General features: G+C 43.2%; 1 protein-coding gene across 1 annotated transcript in view; it reads right to left on the bottom strand.

Annotated features, from left to right (window-relative positions):
• CCDC141 (coiled-coil domain containing 141) overlaps positions 1 to 13,243 on the bottom strand; it is a 180,316-nt gene that overhangs the window by 97,783 nt on the left and 69,290 nt on the right. The window contains exons 7-8 of the mRNA XM_090041708.1: positions 12,309 to 12,418; positions 11,190 to 11,253 (exon numbers count right to left, since the gene is read on the bottom strand). Coding sequence (XP_089897834.1) covers positions 11,190 to 11,253; positions 12,309 to 12,418 — 174 coding nt within the window. The remainder of the gene's footprint in view (positions 1 to 11,189; positions 11,254 to 12,308; positions 12,419 to 13,243) is intronic.

Here is a 13,243-nt window from a genome sequence, read left to right as displayed (position 1 = left end):
TCTTGGCTTCTGACTCAGCTTTGGCTTTAGATGTCTCCAAGCCGGCTCTTGGATCTTCCCTGGAACTTGGCACCTGGCGCTCTGACTCTCCTGGCTTCTGATGTCAGCTTGCACCCTGGACTACATCTCTCAGATCTTCCTCTCCTCAAACCTGGTCCCATTGTCTCCACTCTGCTGATCCAGATCCTGATCTGACACACTGATAACCTGTACCCCCACCTAGCTGACCTCTACCTCTTGATTGCCCTTCTGGGCCTACCTGCAGGCCTGGGTGCCCATACCCTGGCTGAACCCTCACAGTACCAGTGCAGGTAGGCTGCACCATGGGAGCTCTAGGGACTTTTTTTTTTAAAGCCCTTAAAGCAGGTGAAAATCCCCCTTCCCTTCCCCTTTGTGATCAGAAGCATGACCCCTTTCCCCTATTCCCAAGAACAGCGCAGGGAGCCTGTACTTCCCCCCACCATGCCCCATCCTCCAACAGCAGCAGGTGCAGAGAAGAGGGAAGCCCCCTGCCCTTCCAATCTGCCACTGTCCTCATCCCCAGCCCCTGCATAGTAGACAGCAATGACTCTGGTGCTTCCCCCACCCTGGGACAAGTAGTGAAAAGTGGTAGCGGCAGATGGGGGAGGAGAGGGGGCCTGCCTCGGTGCACAAAGGGGAAGTGAGAAGGATTTTCACCTGCTTTAGGTACTTTAAAAAGTCTCCGGAGGCTCCCATGATATGGTCTAATCCAAAAGAGGAATGCAGCCACACCACCGCACCCACTGTATATTTTTATATCTTCTTTATATCAAAGGAGATCAGACAGCTAAATATATACTGACTGAATGCCCTCTCTATGGTCTACCAGAGGGAGCGAAGAGTTTGAAAGATTGCAGTAATATTGATGGATTGACTCTTAAATTGTTGGAGGAGTCAACTCTCTAAAGTCATATTCAACAAGAAGAAGATATCTAACCCTGGCTACAACCTACTTTGCAAGCATCTGTAGGCTATAGCCTATTCTGAATGAGTCATGTCTTTAATGTGCTACTCTGCCCTGCTTTCTGCCTGACTTCAAACTAACATGGCTAACTCCTGGTACCTTTCTCTAGTCCCTCAAGAGAATGGGAGAGTTGTATAAGGATAACAGATAAAGAAAAGACATTCTCTGAGCTGTTCAAAGAAGGCAGACCCAGCTATATTGCCATCAAAGGTGTTGCTAATCCTGTAAACAGTGACATAAACTTTATCCCATCATTCTATGAAGGTGTATTAGGAAAGAGAAAGGTTCCTTGATTTTCTTCTGTGATGTTGTAGGATGAACACTTGTTCACATCTCATTCACAGAACTACTCCAAGATCACTACATTCACGCCCATTTTTAATGTGCATTAAGGGCACGGGTCTACACACATGTGCCCTTAATGTGGCTTAAAAATGGCAATTTTAAGCTATTTGAGCCTAAATTTGATACTTCCAATAGCAGGTGCGAATACCTAAAGTGCCTTAATGCACGTGTAGATGCACTAGGGCACATTAATGCTGTGTATGTCGACTGACTTGGAACTAACTTTAGTCCCAAGTTGGTCTGCACACCACGTTAATGCACCTTAGTGTATGAATGTGTAGATGTGCACCTAAAACACCTTAATATATATTAGGCAAATGTCCATTAAGTTCAGACTTGCATAAAAGCACATGTAGACACACCTACAGTGAAACAAGCAGCTATCAAGGCATTATATTACATCATCTGGACTCAGCATGTCTTCAGATTTTTAAGCTAAAAATGAAATGCCTTGGCATCTTATTAAATCTCAGAAAAACATTTTTGACTCTTTTCCAAGTATTGTTTATTTCCTAATGGGAGGGAGCAATGAAAATCGCAACCAATTTAAAACGTTTCTTTTTTTCATTTCTGTAGTCAAGTGGCCACAAAGTGGAGCTCTTAGTTCAGTTCTTTGTAAAAGCTCTGAGAAGTTCTAATATACCCAGCAATGTTACAGAAACTAATGCACAAATATTAACTGATTGTTGTTCATAATCATTCACTCATAAGACCAGTGAACTGAAGGACATGTCCTGGCTTTAACCTTGAAGCTAAACCAACCTAGGATGTTGCTAATCCTAAAATGTCTCCAGCTTCTTTGGAGAAAATGGAGTCTATCGGTCTTGAGGTGCTCTATTCACAAAACTGCGTTAGTAAGGGATTGGAAACCTTGCTATTCAGTTAAAAAAAAAAGAAGGCTAGTCACCCTGCAGCCAAAATTGAAACACTGATATGTTTAATCTCTCATATTCTGTCCAGACTCAGACAACATTGATTACTTGCACTTGAAAAGGGCTTCACATAACAAGTATTTACTAATTAATCTATGAGCACCTTGAGTGGCATTTGTCTAATTGTTTTTAATCAGATGACTCATGTGTAAAGTTAAATAGAGGGATAGGATCAAGCTAAAAGTAGCATATTATAGTACTGTTACTATCATGAGTGGAATTATGTTCTGTATGCATGTCCCATTACACAGTACCTTTGACACATTTAACCTCTTGGCTAGGGACAGAAGTTACACATATACTGGTTTAAGTGATAAGAAAGCAGTTCAAATATGTAACACAACAAAAGGTTCCCATCTTCAAAAAGGGTGAGAAGGAGGACCTGGGAAACTATAGGCCAGTTAGTCTTACTTCGATCCTAGGCAAGCTGTTCAAGAAAATTATGTTGGCACACATCCATGAGGGGCCAGTAGGGGATTTCATGCTTAGGGGCAACCAACACAGGTTCATCAGTGGCAGGCCCTGTCAGACCAACCTGGTGGCCTTCTATGATCAGATCACCAAATCATTAGATGCAGGGGTAGCAGTGGACATAGTCCTCCTGGACTTTCGGAAGGCCTTTGATACTGTCTCTCACCCTGTTCTCATTAAGAAACTGAGGGACTGTGGTGTCAACACCCACACAGTCAATTGGGTCGCCAACTGGCTGGAGGGCCACACCCAGAGAGTGGTGGTGGATGAGTTATTTTCAACCTAGAGGGATGTGGGCAGTGGGGTTCCTCAGGGCTCGGTCCTTGGGCCCGCACTTTTCAACATCTTCATCAGAGACTTGGACGAGGGGGTAAAAAGCACCCTGTTCAAATTTGCTGATGACACTAAGATGTGGGGGGATGTGGACATGCTAGAAGGGAGCAATAGGCTACAATCGGACCTAGACAGGTTACAAGGGTGGGCGGATGAGAATAGGATGGGGTTCAACACTGACAAGTGCAAAGTGATGCACCTGCGGAGGAACAACCAGCACCATACCTGCAGGCTGGGGAACTCCCTTCTTGTCAGTACAGAGGCAGAAAATGATCTTAGAGTCATCATTGACTCCAAAATGAACATGGGCCAGCATTGTGGGGATGCAGTCAGGAAGGCCAGCCGTACCTTGTCATGCATCCATAGATGCATCTTGAGCAGGTCTAAGGAGGTGATCCTCCCCCTCTATGCGGCACTGGTCAGGCCGCAGCTGGAGTACTGCGTCCAGTTCTGGGTGCCACACTTCAAGAGGGATGTGGACAACATGGAGAGGGTTCAGAGGAGGGCAACTTGTATGATCGGGGGCAGCAGGGCAGGCCTTACAAGGAGAGGCTACGGGACCTGAACCTGTTCAGCCTCCACAAGAGAAGGCTGATGGGGGATCTAGTGGCCTGTTACAAACTAGTCAGGGGGGATCAGCAGGCACTGGGGAAGTCCCTGTTCCCCCGAGCACTGCCAGGAGTGACTAGCAATAATGGTCACAAGCTGGCAGAGGGTAGGTTTAGGTTAGATCTCAGGAGGCGCTACTTCACTGTCAGGGCGGCTAGGATCTGGAACCAACTTCCAAGAGAAGTGGTGCTGGCTCCTACCCTGGGGGTCTTTAAGAGGAGGTTAGATGAACACCTTGCTGGGGTCATTTGACCCCAGTAATCTTTCCTGCCATGGCAGGGGGTTGGACTACTCAGGTCCTTTCTGACCCTAGAAACTATGAAACTATGAAAAGTTCAGTTCACTTAACTTTCAAAATGGCTGAAATTAGTTTTAAGATAAAGCTGGCTGGATGTAGTATCAGACTGAACTGATTAAAGTCAAACCGGCTTAATGGAACTTGTGGCCCAGAACTCTTCCTGGTTCAAGTTAACTCACAGTCCCCCAGCATCCCAGGATACTTTGCAGCCCTGGGCTGTGCCATCTGCTGCAGTGGAGCAGGGTTAGTGTCACACCTAGGTCCCTAGCTGGAGCACTATCATTGCTCTAGCTGACTGAGAAGCGGGTAGGGAAAAAATCAGGTCCAGACCCAGCTGGGGTCTGCCTGGTGGGGGAGGAAGACTCATAAACTTTTTGCTGTTCCCTGCTTGAGCAGAGAGTGGGGAGGCATGGCCAGGCCCCAGCCAAGGACTGGCATGCTGAGGCAAAAGGGGGGGGAGGGTGTGCTAAACCCCTCCCTGGCCCACACATGACCCCATCCTAGGTCTGCTTGGTGGGAGTGAAGCAGCACCTGCCAGGCTTTTCTCCACTTGAGAAGAGAGCAGGGGGACATGGCAAGGTCTCAGTTTGGGGCTGGCATGCTGACGCAGAGGGGGTGAGTGGGGTTTAACCCCTCCACCTGCTTGAGCAGAAAGGGGAGAAAAGCTTGGCAATGGCTGCTTCACCCCCCCCCCCAAAGCAGACCCTGACTGGGTCAGTATGAGCCAGGGAGGGGGCTTAAACCCCCTTTTTCCCCTTCAATCTCAATGTGCCAGCCCAGGCCAAGACCTGGTCATAACTCTTTCTGTCCCTCTTTTCACTCAAGAGGAAAGCATGGAAAAGTCTGGCAGGGGCTGCTTTGCCCTGTCCCCCAAGCAAACCTGGGCTGGGGTTGGTAAGGGCCAGGGTGGCAGTTTAACCCCCCTTCCCCCCACATCATATTCAGTGGACCAGCTGGAGCCTGGCCACACGCCTCTCTCTGTTTGAAGAGGGAGGCAGGAAAAAGCCCTGAAGAGCTTCTCTCCTACCTTCTCTCCCTTCCCTTTGGCTGTGGCCAGAAAGCAGTGGCCAGAAGGCATGCTCTAGCACCCCCCAGCTATTGGCCTGAGCCACTGCAGGCATGTGGCTGCATTTCAGGAATCAAAAGTGAATGTCTGTTCACTTGCTTCTTGGTTCAATCTGTGCATGTTAGACTAACCTGCAAAGTTTTAATTGATTCAGTCTTGGGCTTTTTGACTGTTTATACCAGGGACGAGCAATCATTTTGGGTGGAGGGCTGCTTACCCAATTTTGGCAGGCTGTCGAGGACCACATGGGTAGCCCTGTCCCTTGACAGGTGCCCCACCCCTTGGTTACCATCTTGAGAACAATGTCCCAATGTCTTGGGACCAACATGCCAGGGCCAGCTCCCTGCTGCAGCTGCTTGCAGCCCATGTGGGGCTGTCTGGAGCAGGCACAGGCAGCCTCATGTGGGCTGAAGGTGGCTGCAGTGTGGGACGCTGGCCATGGGGTGGGCAAGGGGCCACTTTTCCCACGCTCATCACTAGCTTGTAACCCACCCCATGTGGGGGGGAGAAAGCAGCTCCTTGCCTGCCCCATGCCTGGCACCCTGTGTGCAGCTGCTTGCAGCTGTCCTTGGGCTGCCTGTGCCTGCTCCAGACAGCCCCACATGGGCTACAAGTGCCTGCATCAGGGACCACCTGATGCAGCAGCTGCAGCGTGGGGCACCGGGTGTGGAGGGTCTGCTTCCCCCCACCGCACTCCTTCCCTGCCCGGGGTCCCCCCTACTTACCTAAGCTTCCCGTGCTAAGGCAGCCAATGCTCCCAGCCCAGAAACCCTGGCTGGGGGGTGGGGTCCGGTGGGCCCCGTTGTTGTTGGAGCCCGCTGGGCTTCCCCTGGGTCCTACTGCCCTTGGTTCCTGCATTTTTGACAGGAACCAAGAGCAGAGAAATATTAATTTTCTACATTTTTTTAGGGGCCCCTTCCTCCCTCTTCTTCTTTTATTACATTATTATTATTTTTATAGACTAAAAGGTGTACTTATAATAAAAATATAGTTTGTAGATGCTTTTCTGGGTATAAAATAGTATTCAGCATCAGTATGTCCTCCCCCCCAGCTGTATTTGTTCTATTTGTTGTATGTGCCATGGCATTTCACCCTTTTATGTTTTATATTCTTTGCTTTTTACCTTTGTAACAAATCTACTTTAAGTTTAAAAGTAAGTTGCACCATGTAACAATGTCAGCAAAGGTGGGAATCAAACTGTGGTTTCTCTGTATCGAGCAGGTCCCTGAATGAATCATGATTGACTGTGCAACACAGTAGCTAGCCAGGATAACAAGTTAGCAAGCGGCAATTAAAACCTAGGAAACCACAGACTAATGAGAGGAAAGGATCAATACAGAGCCAGGAACTCCCTGAAATTTCACTGTTAAAGGTACAAAAGCCCAGTTTGAACTAATCAGTGCCGGCAACCGACTGACTCTTGGGACTGAATACCCCACCCCCCTGATCAACTGCTCAAGAGCCCTATTCATCATGGCAGTGAATTAATCAAACTTCATCAATGGACTCCTGAGACTGCATGTACCTGTGGACATGATTCCTGCGGCCGACAGCTGCCATCCAGCAACCACCAAGGGGGACATTCCACAAGGTCGGCAAGCCCAAAAATTGGGATGTCACCAAAGTCTGCCAAAAAGGGATAAAAGGCAGCGAAGAATGACCCCCAACGGTGCCCTCTTTGACCTGACCAGCACCCTGCCTGCCCAGCCAGAAGGACCAGCTGGCGACCCCCTTCTGAAGCAACATCACACTGAAAGAAGCCTTGATTGATCATCGATGATGGACTTCAGTGCTTGGGGATAGGTATATCTTGACACCAGTGCTTAGTGTTCACAGCTAGCTATTGTGAGTGTATGTGTGTACATGAATGTGTGCATGTTTGAGGGGATCAGCCCCAAGGTTTATGATCTGACTTTTGCATCTGTCTAATAAACTAGAATTCTATGATGATCTTGTGAGTTGGTACTTTGTAGCCAACAGCCAAATCTGTCCAATCTCTCCAAATCAATTCAGAGGGTTCAGAAATGATTCAGAGAGATTAAAGGGTCCTCTGATTCAATTCAGATTTAGATATTTGGCCACCAAATCAGGTCAAATCTCCACCGTATTGAATCAGGGACTGAAGCTTCACACAGCCCTAGTAGGGAGTGAGGGACACCAGCAGGGGTGGGGATGCTGTGGGTGCGGAGTGAGGGGCACTGGCAGGGTTCACAGATTCACAGAAGTTTAGGGCTGGAAGGGACCTCGTAAGATCATCCGGTTCAGTGGCTTGGGAGTGAGGGGCCTGGACCTGCATCCTGGTGAGCGAACAGGGAAGCTCTGATTTTCCATGATAAAAACACTTGAAATCAAATACCAAAATTTATAGGTACTTAAAGTTTATTTTATTATAGTGGTTAAGGCACTGGTAGGCTTCCAAATTGCTTTATAATTGTAAATATATCAATAAAACATTGTGTTTAACTGATACCTAAATATATAGTGGTGTTTCATTTTAATTGCAGATCTGGGGGGTTTTTTGATTGGAGAATTTGCAATTTTTAAACAGAGAAAACCAGGATTCCTGGTTATCACTGATGTAATATCACCTTAAAATTGTTTATGGCTACTCAAGTATTGGTGTTCAATAGAACAGGCAAGACACTGACATGCTAAGTAAACCTACCTTTTTACCATGAAGTTAATACAATGCTACGGTCTATTTCCAGCAAGATAAATAGATAGTTTAAGGCCCTTGTTGCTTTTGAGATCTTCATACTTTTGTGATGTGAGCATGGGTGATGTGGAATGTGAGACATTGTCCGATTCATCACAGTTAGAGAAAGTATATTGTTATCCAAATACTGTGTAAAGTTCCCCTTACAGTTCTTTTAAACATGAACTGAAAGGATCTCTCCACCTGTTCCCACATTATCTGGTGGTAACTGGCATTGGTGATAGCTCATACACTGAGTTCAGAGTGAAATCTAGTTCCTATCAGCTCTGAAATTTATGCAGAACACTCCATGTGTTTTAATTAGAACACGAGTAGAATACAGAAGGGAGGGCCAGCAGGGAAGGTAATTCCAACTGTAGTTTTAATGCTTTCAGAAAAATTCAATATTATATTTTTCCCACTACTAATGAGATTGCTTCCAGTTTATGTGCTGCAAAAACTGCTATCTGCTTTTAATTGGGGACAGCATTAAAGAATCCGCATATACAACAAATTGCTCACTAAAATGAATGTAGAATTTTGAAGCAAGCATTAATATGGTTGTTTTATTATTCAGAGATCTGAAATTAATTTCTGCTCTGAGACTTTTTGGCTTCAGATAGTATCTCTCTGTTTAAATTAGATTACATGCAACAATTCCTTAGTCTTACATAGTATTTTATAGATTCCAAGGTTTGCCTAGTAATTACCTCAGAAAATTTGAGCTCAATTTATTAAAGCCGTTCTTTTTTTACAAGTATTTTACAATTTTGTCACCTAGTACTCACAAAAAGGGACAGGGTGCATAATAAATCCTCAGTTCAAGCATCAGACTAGTCAAAGACTAATATGAGAATGAAACATAGTAATAATTAATCAGACTGAAAACAATCCAAATAACTCCATCTACAATGTGTGTGGCAAAAAGCTGAGTATGTGACAAGTAAATTTTCCTAAACAAATACTCTTGGCTGGAATTTACACTAATCTGGGGTTTAAAAGCTCCTCCAGAAAATGCAATCACCTCTGCATTTGAGCACCTAGTAGCAGGCTTTCTTGCAAAATGTTGCTCCATGGGGAGGAGAGACTGCCATCTCCTCAAAAGCACAGTATGTTGGGTAGCTGTAGCACTTGAAAGTGATCTTGTACACTGTAACTTTGTTTCAGCGTGAATTCATCACAATTTTTTTTCAGGGAAAATATTGATCCTACAGACAGCTGGTTAAACTGCTAGTGCGGTATATTTTCTATAATGCTGTCTTTGGGATTTTTTTGTTTTGTTTTGGTTTTTGCTCTTACTTCAATGCTATTCAGTAGCTTTATAAGTGATTTGGAAGGAATTAAAATGCTTCATAAAGCCTGAAAATGACAAAAATAGTGGAGACTTAAATAATAAATGGGTCAGTTAATAGAGATTAATGTGGATCCCTTATAAGGTGGACTCATTTGAACGTCCAGTTTCTTTTATAGCTAATTGCAGGGTCACATATCTAAGAACAAGGTCACATATAGAATGAAGGATTGCCTCTTAGGAAGCAGTGACTCTGAACTTGAGGGTCATGGTGGATGACCAAGTGCACATGTCCTCTGAGGATATATAAGCAGGACAAGGAGCTCAATTAAAGGAGTAGCATTTGTCTTTACATAGCACAAAGGAGACCATTAGTGGACTGCTGAGACAGACCACCTCTCTCTGCTCCTGCAATACTGAGTCCAGTCCTTGAAGTCTCACTTGAGAACAGTGGCTGAAAAATTGGAAAGGGTTTATTAAAATTGCTGCAAGAAGTATCTGAGGTATAGAAAACCTGTCTCAAAATGAATGAGTTTGCTAAGTTCCCTACCTAGTTTATGAAATAAAACATTAGGAGATTTCTACATCATGGTCTACAAAGACGTATGTGAGGAGAATATTTGCAACTGCACAAGCTGCTTTAATCTAATAGACAAAAGCCTCACAAAATCTGAAACCTGAAACTGGACAAACTCATGCTAGATAATTTAACTATGAGAGTAATTAAGCACTAGAACAACTCATGCAGGATGGGGTGAATTCATTATTGCTTGGAATTTTAAATCAACACCAGGTGTCTAAGAAATAAGCTGCAGCTCAATTACAAGATACAAGATTTATGAATCTGGGAATTTCCTGGTGAAAGAGAAATTATTTCTATAAATAGACAGTTAAAAGTAGCTGAAGGACTAACAAAGGATACCTGATTAAATAATAACCTACACTATAACCTGAGTAATGACTTTTGAGTCTACTATTTTGGAAGCCAGGCAATAAAGGCTTAATTGTAATGATGACTATACCTTTTCAAGTGATAATTCTATTACAGTAATTGCTGTTACTATAGTTGGAAACATTATTTGAGCCTGGACACATGAACAAGTTACAGAGTTAACAGGAGGGGTGACTTGGGCTGTAAACAGATGTCTCATTTAAGATGGTCCTGGTTGTCCTGGGATAGTAAGTGAAACTTACCCTTGAAAAAAACAGAACTAAGTTACCATAGTTTAGTTTTGACTTACAATGAGACAGGAGCAGACAAGTAACAAGTTGCTTCAATTCAAAGAGTAAGGGTTCTTCTCTTAACTGGACATGATGTGGTCATCTGCCCACACTTCAGAGCTATGTCTACAGCTGCTACCAATATAATGGCAAGATAAACAGAATTTGGCATGATGAAACAAATTTAATCCTAACATGATAATGCATACAGTCAACATTTAAAATGTTCACAATGCAGAGCATCAGAATTTGGAGACTGTCAAAATCTGCCCTTGTAGAGATTCAAGGCTGAGAACACTTTAAATGGTAGAATTTAATAAGGATTTAAACAGTTGTAAGAGCCTAGGTTCATATTATATAGCACTAAGTCTCTGCTATGTATTTTGCATGTTATCTCATATATTTTACAGACACATATGCACACAGGTGCACATGAACCAATAAGGATTTGGGGCTTTTTGATTACTCCTTCAGAACTTTGATTTAGTAGCTCCAGAGTTATATAGAAATGCATCTCCCATCTTATTAAAGAGATTCAGTAAAGTTTGGAGATAAAATATAGTAAAATTACCTCAGGCAGGGCATTTAACAACAGATGAGTGACTGGAGGTTTAAAGTGCAAGTATGTTCCCCTGTGGAATAGCCAACAGGGGTGCTATGCTATTTTCATCTTCCACAGGTATTGAATATTTGTTTTATTCCAATTTTACTTAGCCTGTGAATGAAACTGTCAAGTTCATCAGCTTTTGTTTCTAGATCCAAGGCCAAAAAATCAGCATGTCTAATGAAAATATTTACTATAAAGCTTGGCCTTTCTAGCAATGTTTATTAGAATACTTATTAAATTGATGCATTTTATTTGAAACTTGGGAATCAAGGTGTCAAACTCCCTTTCCTTCTGCTTTTAATATAAGCATAGTAGCGGTATGACAAAGTAACCTACCCAGAACTGTAATTCAGCTTTCTGCAATACATTTCCAGTGTGCAGTTCAAGTTGGCTTCTGTACCTACGTTTTACATCGTAAGTATAGGCATATGTTTACAGCAAGATTCACTCTGAAAAGTTCATTTCTCTGAGCTAGACCATGCCACTAATAAAATCAATGGGAGGATAAAAGTAAGTTATACTAAATCATAATTTGTATGGTTCTGTAACGGTAGCTTCCAAAGCTAAATGATGCTTTAAAATAGCCATATAAAAAGAATAAGATACCATAAGTTGATACGAACAACTTAATTACTTAATATATGGATGCAAAATTACTAAAATAAGTCAATAATGATTATTATTGAAGTGCTTTCCAGTGACCCCAACCTTGCATGTGGATCTACTACTGTACAAAATGAAGATGTGTGTATTTTTTAAAGTGTAGTCATGGGATTTTTTTTCAGTTCAAAGACTAAATTGTAAGGGCAGCCTCAGAGCAGGGACTTTCATGGGGATTAATCATCATCCGGATACAGAGAGACTCAAAGATATGTCAGGTCATCAACCTCTCTGAGAAGGTCACTATTTGTTTGGAAATGCCCTGAAAATTTGTCATCACTTTTTCACACCATCATTGTTAGAGTCGTGAGCAACATGTATTCAACAGCAGAAGAGTACATTTTCAAGAGTAAATTGGATGCTTATCTTGCTGGGATCCTATGACCCCAGCTGACTTCCTGCCCTTTGGGCAGGCGGCTGGACTCGATGATCTCCCGAGGTCCCTTCCAGCCCTAATGTCTATGAAATAATGTTTATGAAATCTAAGAATGCAGTTATACAGTTTTAGAGGAACAAATCTTTCTAGATTAACCCCCACCCCCAAAAAAACCTACAAAAAAACAACAACTGGGATACTTAAGAGAGGCATTAGAAGAGTATTTTATTTTGCATACACTGAAATTGTCAACCATTAATTATGAGCATGGATGAATGGATAACTATAAATGGTAACGCTTAAATAAACCATAGCAGCAACAGGAACTGAACAAATGAGTCTTATAGAAGAACAAAGTCTTTTGCACAAAGCACGTTTGTCCTATCAGCCAGGTTCTATTTTATTCCCTGCCCACAAACCTCTGCAGCTCGGCGGGCATGACCCAGTGCAGCAGGGAGCTTGTAGTCCCTCTGCGCAGCCCCACTGTTCCCAGCTGCTCCAAGTTGCACCTGCCAGATTGAAGAGGCACCTGGGGAAGGGAAGCAGGGCAGATCCAGGAGCAGTGAGCAGCCAGCATTCCCTTCCATCCTGCTTCTCTCCCCCAAGAGAGGGCAGCCTGCCCCGCACTGCCCGGGCGATGCACCCCCTGCACATGCTGCTGCTTGCAGAGCAAAGCTCACAGCCTCTCCGTGTAGCAGTTACTGTATTGTGTGATTACTGCTTGAAACTGTCATGGTTTGTGGGGGCAGTAGAGTGAGGCTGGTATGTATCCCTATTAATTACATGTAATAATGGATTCACTTTATGTGAATTTGCTTTATGCAAGGTTTTTTTGCAACCCTTTCATTAAGAGAATGTATTTAAAATATAGAGCTGAAAATTCCCGTTGAAATGTAAGTTCCATTGACTGTGTTTAAATCAAATTTCACTGAAAACGCACAACTGTAATGATAATTGACTGCCAAATTTTACTGTTATCAAAACTGTCTTGAATTGTTCTATTTCCTTCCCTTTTAGCCTTTAAAATTTGTCACAAAGCCTCTGCTTTTATTTATAAATTATGTGTGGTTATCTGACCATCAGAATGTTTAATTATTATTAAACAATGTATTAAATTACTTTCCCATTGCTTTATATTAATGCAATAAAGGTTAGGAAATGAAACCAAGAGCATTGTATGTGTAACACAACTTACGTTGCAAATACCCCTCTCTCAGGGCCCTGGTGTACATTCAAATTAAAGCTGGGTAAAAACCAGTTATATAGTTGTTATATATTTTGAACACATAACTTTATAGCTGGCTTGCTCTTTTTATAGATGGATAGTCATTTTTATTGTGTGGTAATTATTTTG

Source organism: Crocodylus siamensis, chromosome 4 (genome assembly GCF_052110815.1).
Source record: "Crocodylus siamensis isolate JL-2025a chromosome 4, ASM5211081v1, whole genome shotgun sequence".
Taxonomy (NCBI): Eukaryota; Metazoa; Chordata; order Crocodylia; family Crocodylidae; genus Crocodylus; species Crocodylus siamensis.
This window is presented reverse-complemented; position numbering and strand designations above follow the sequence as displayed.